This window comes from Borostomias antarcticus (genome assembly GCF_949987555.1).
Source record: "Borostomias antarcticus genome assembly, chromosome: 24".
Classification (NCBI taxonomy): domain Eukaryota; kingdom Metazoa; phylum Chordata; class Actinopteri; order Stomiiformes; family Stomiidae; genus Borostomias; species Borostomias antarcticus.
This window is the reverse complement of record NC_140257.1, coordinates 8,693,017-8,695,516: the sequence shown is the minus strand read 5'-3', so window position 1 is coordinate 8,695,516 and position 2,500 is coordinate 8,693,017. Positions and strand designations below refer to the sequence as shown.

The 2,500-nt window shown below is 51.8% G+C and overlaps 1 protein-coding gene across 1 annotated transcript in view; it reads right to left on the bottom strand.

Annotated features, from left to right (window-relative positions):
• Positions 1-2,500, bottom strand: part of col6a1 (collagen, type VI, alpha 1) — a 26,704-nt gene that overhangs the window by 6,758 nt on the left and 17,446 nt on the right. The window contains exon 26 of the mRNA XM_084458434.1: positions 454-519. Coding sequence (XP_084314560.1) covers positions 454-519 — 66 coding nt within the window. The remainder of the gene's footprint in view (positions 1-453; positions 520-2,500) is intronic.

Genomic DNA, 2,500 nt, shown 5'->3' with positions numbered 1-2,500 from the left:
CCCGGTCAAAAGTCAAAGCAGAGAGAGGGTGGGGGGTGTGTGGGGGGGGTCAGAGATGGACAGAAGGGAGGAAGGAATGGGGGGGAGCAGGTAGGCAGAGGAAAGGAAACCTGTGAGGAGGTAGAAGTTGGATGGGTCACATGACCCATATTTCTAATCTGTGTTTTCTCTGGGAGGTAGAGCAGCAGGCGAAAACATTTTGTTTGGCCCATTTACCTGGCTGTTCACATCTGTAGGGTTTGGGTATGTCTGTTCGGGTGGAGGGTTGGGGAGGGTTGGGTTGGGAGGTGTTGGGGGAGGTAGAGCTCGCTCCTTCGGTTTTGAGGCCATAGCCCTACTACTGTCAAGACAAGCATACACGTGCACATGCACACACACACACACACACACACACACACACACACACACACACACACACACACACACACACACACACACACACAGATGTCTCACCGGTTTGCCCTCAAGTCCTCTGTGCCCTTTGGCCCCCTTGGTTCCTGGGAGTCCTGGAAGATTGTTCTGGAAGATGAGAGAGAGAGAGAGAGAGAGAGAGAGAGAGAGAGAGAGAGGAGATTCTTACCATAGCAAATGTAAGTGGTTTATGTTTTTTTTTTTTCATGAGAGAAGGTGCAGCTGCCTGCTGCAGTACCACGTGTGGCCAGCGCTCCGCAGACGGCAGCGCTCCCCGTCCGGCGCCAAGCAGCTGCACCGACCGACCGGAGCCAATCACACCAGGGGGTCACAGGTCAAGTGCAAGAGTTACTGGACATACAGTAACTGGAACCGATTTGCTCTGGGAAGCAACCCCACTACTGTAAAATCACTTATTTACACATTTCTGACCTACTGCCAGAGCTGCCTCTCACGAGGGGAGGTCCGCCCACGGACGGCTTGACAAGTTACCAAGTTGAGAAGCTACGGCGGCGATTTCCCAAGCCTGACTCCAAGGTGTCGGTTCTCTGCCACCCTCTGGTTAAAAAGGGCTCTGCCAAAGTCACTGATGTCACTGCGTATTAAAACTGGAGACACACCAGGCCGACGGTGGTCCTGACACAACTCGACCCACTGTATTATGCTGATTCAGGCTTCGATTTCTGTGAGATATCAGCTCACTGACAGATCCTGACAGCTCCAAACAGGAGCCTAAATCACAGCTCCACCAAGCCAATACCTCCCGACGGGTAGAAGTGTCACTGTTTTACGTCAAACCAGCGTCGGTTTGGTGTATTTCCAGCAGATGGGAATCCGTACAGTCTGCAGGCAGACAGACACACACACAGACCACAAAACACCGGTACAGTTTGATGTCAGAGTGAAAGCTCATCAGAAGGCAGCTGGATGTTACCGTGTGGGTGTGTGGATGGGTTCAGTTGGTTAGCAGAGGTAAAAACAGACATCTGGTTTTTAAGACACACAGACACATATGTACGAGGTACACACATGCGCGCGCACACGCACACACACACACACGGTGCCAATTATCACAAATTCCAAACTTCAAACATCTCCAGACTTATAAAACATGACCCACGTCATCAGAGAGAGCGCACACCCACCCACCCACACACACACACACACACACACACACACACACACACACACACACACACACACACACACAGATGTACTCCAGGGGGCATTCGATGGCGTCATAGGCCTATAGGCGACGTGTGAATGAGTAATGCGCTGTTGTGTGGCCTGGTGACAATCACGAACCAGCCTGATCCATTATGACTCCGTAGCCGGGGGGTGTAGAAGTGAGACCTCCCTGTCAGTCACCGGCCACTAATCCCCTCGCCGCCAAGCCCTGTCCCCTCCAGACACGGCTGATGTCATAGAGATCTGAGACGGTGCATTCCAGACTCAGGAAATGAACCATGCAAACATGGGTGGACTCTGCACGTCTGAGGTTCTAGGACCGGAGATCACAGAGGGAGTCTGAGGTTCTAGGACCGGAGATCACAGAGGGAGTCTGAGGTTCTAGGACCGGAGATCACAGAGGGAGTCTGAGGTTCTAGGACCGGAGATCACAGAGGGAGTCTGAGGTTCTAGGACCGGAGATCACAGAGGGAGTCTGAGGTTCTAGGACCGGAGATCACAGAGGGAGTCTGAGGTTCTAGGACCGGAGATCACAGAGGGAGTCTGAGGTTCTAGGACCGGAGATCACAGAGGGAGTGTAGCATTTAAACCGTGCACAGAACAAAGGAACGCCTCGGACACAAAGCCCCCGCTGACCACAGCTGGGGAACGCCGCATAAGGCAATACACACGCACATACACGCACGCACACATGCGCACGCACGCCTGGCATTCTTGTTCAAGCAATGAAAGACAAAGTTGAACTTTTCAGCGTAAATATCATCAGGTTAGTCTGAGGTTAAAACTAACATTCTCAAGTGTGGTTTGTCTCGTCAATGGGCATTATGCCACTAAATTTAGAATTATTCGAACAGTGTCAGACATGCTAGTGATTTCATTATAATATTTTTCACACCTGTGA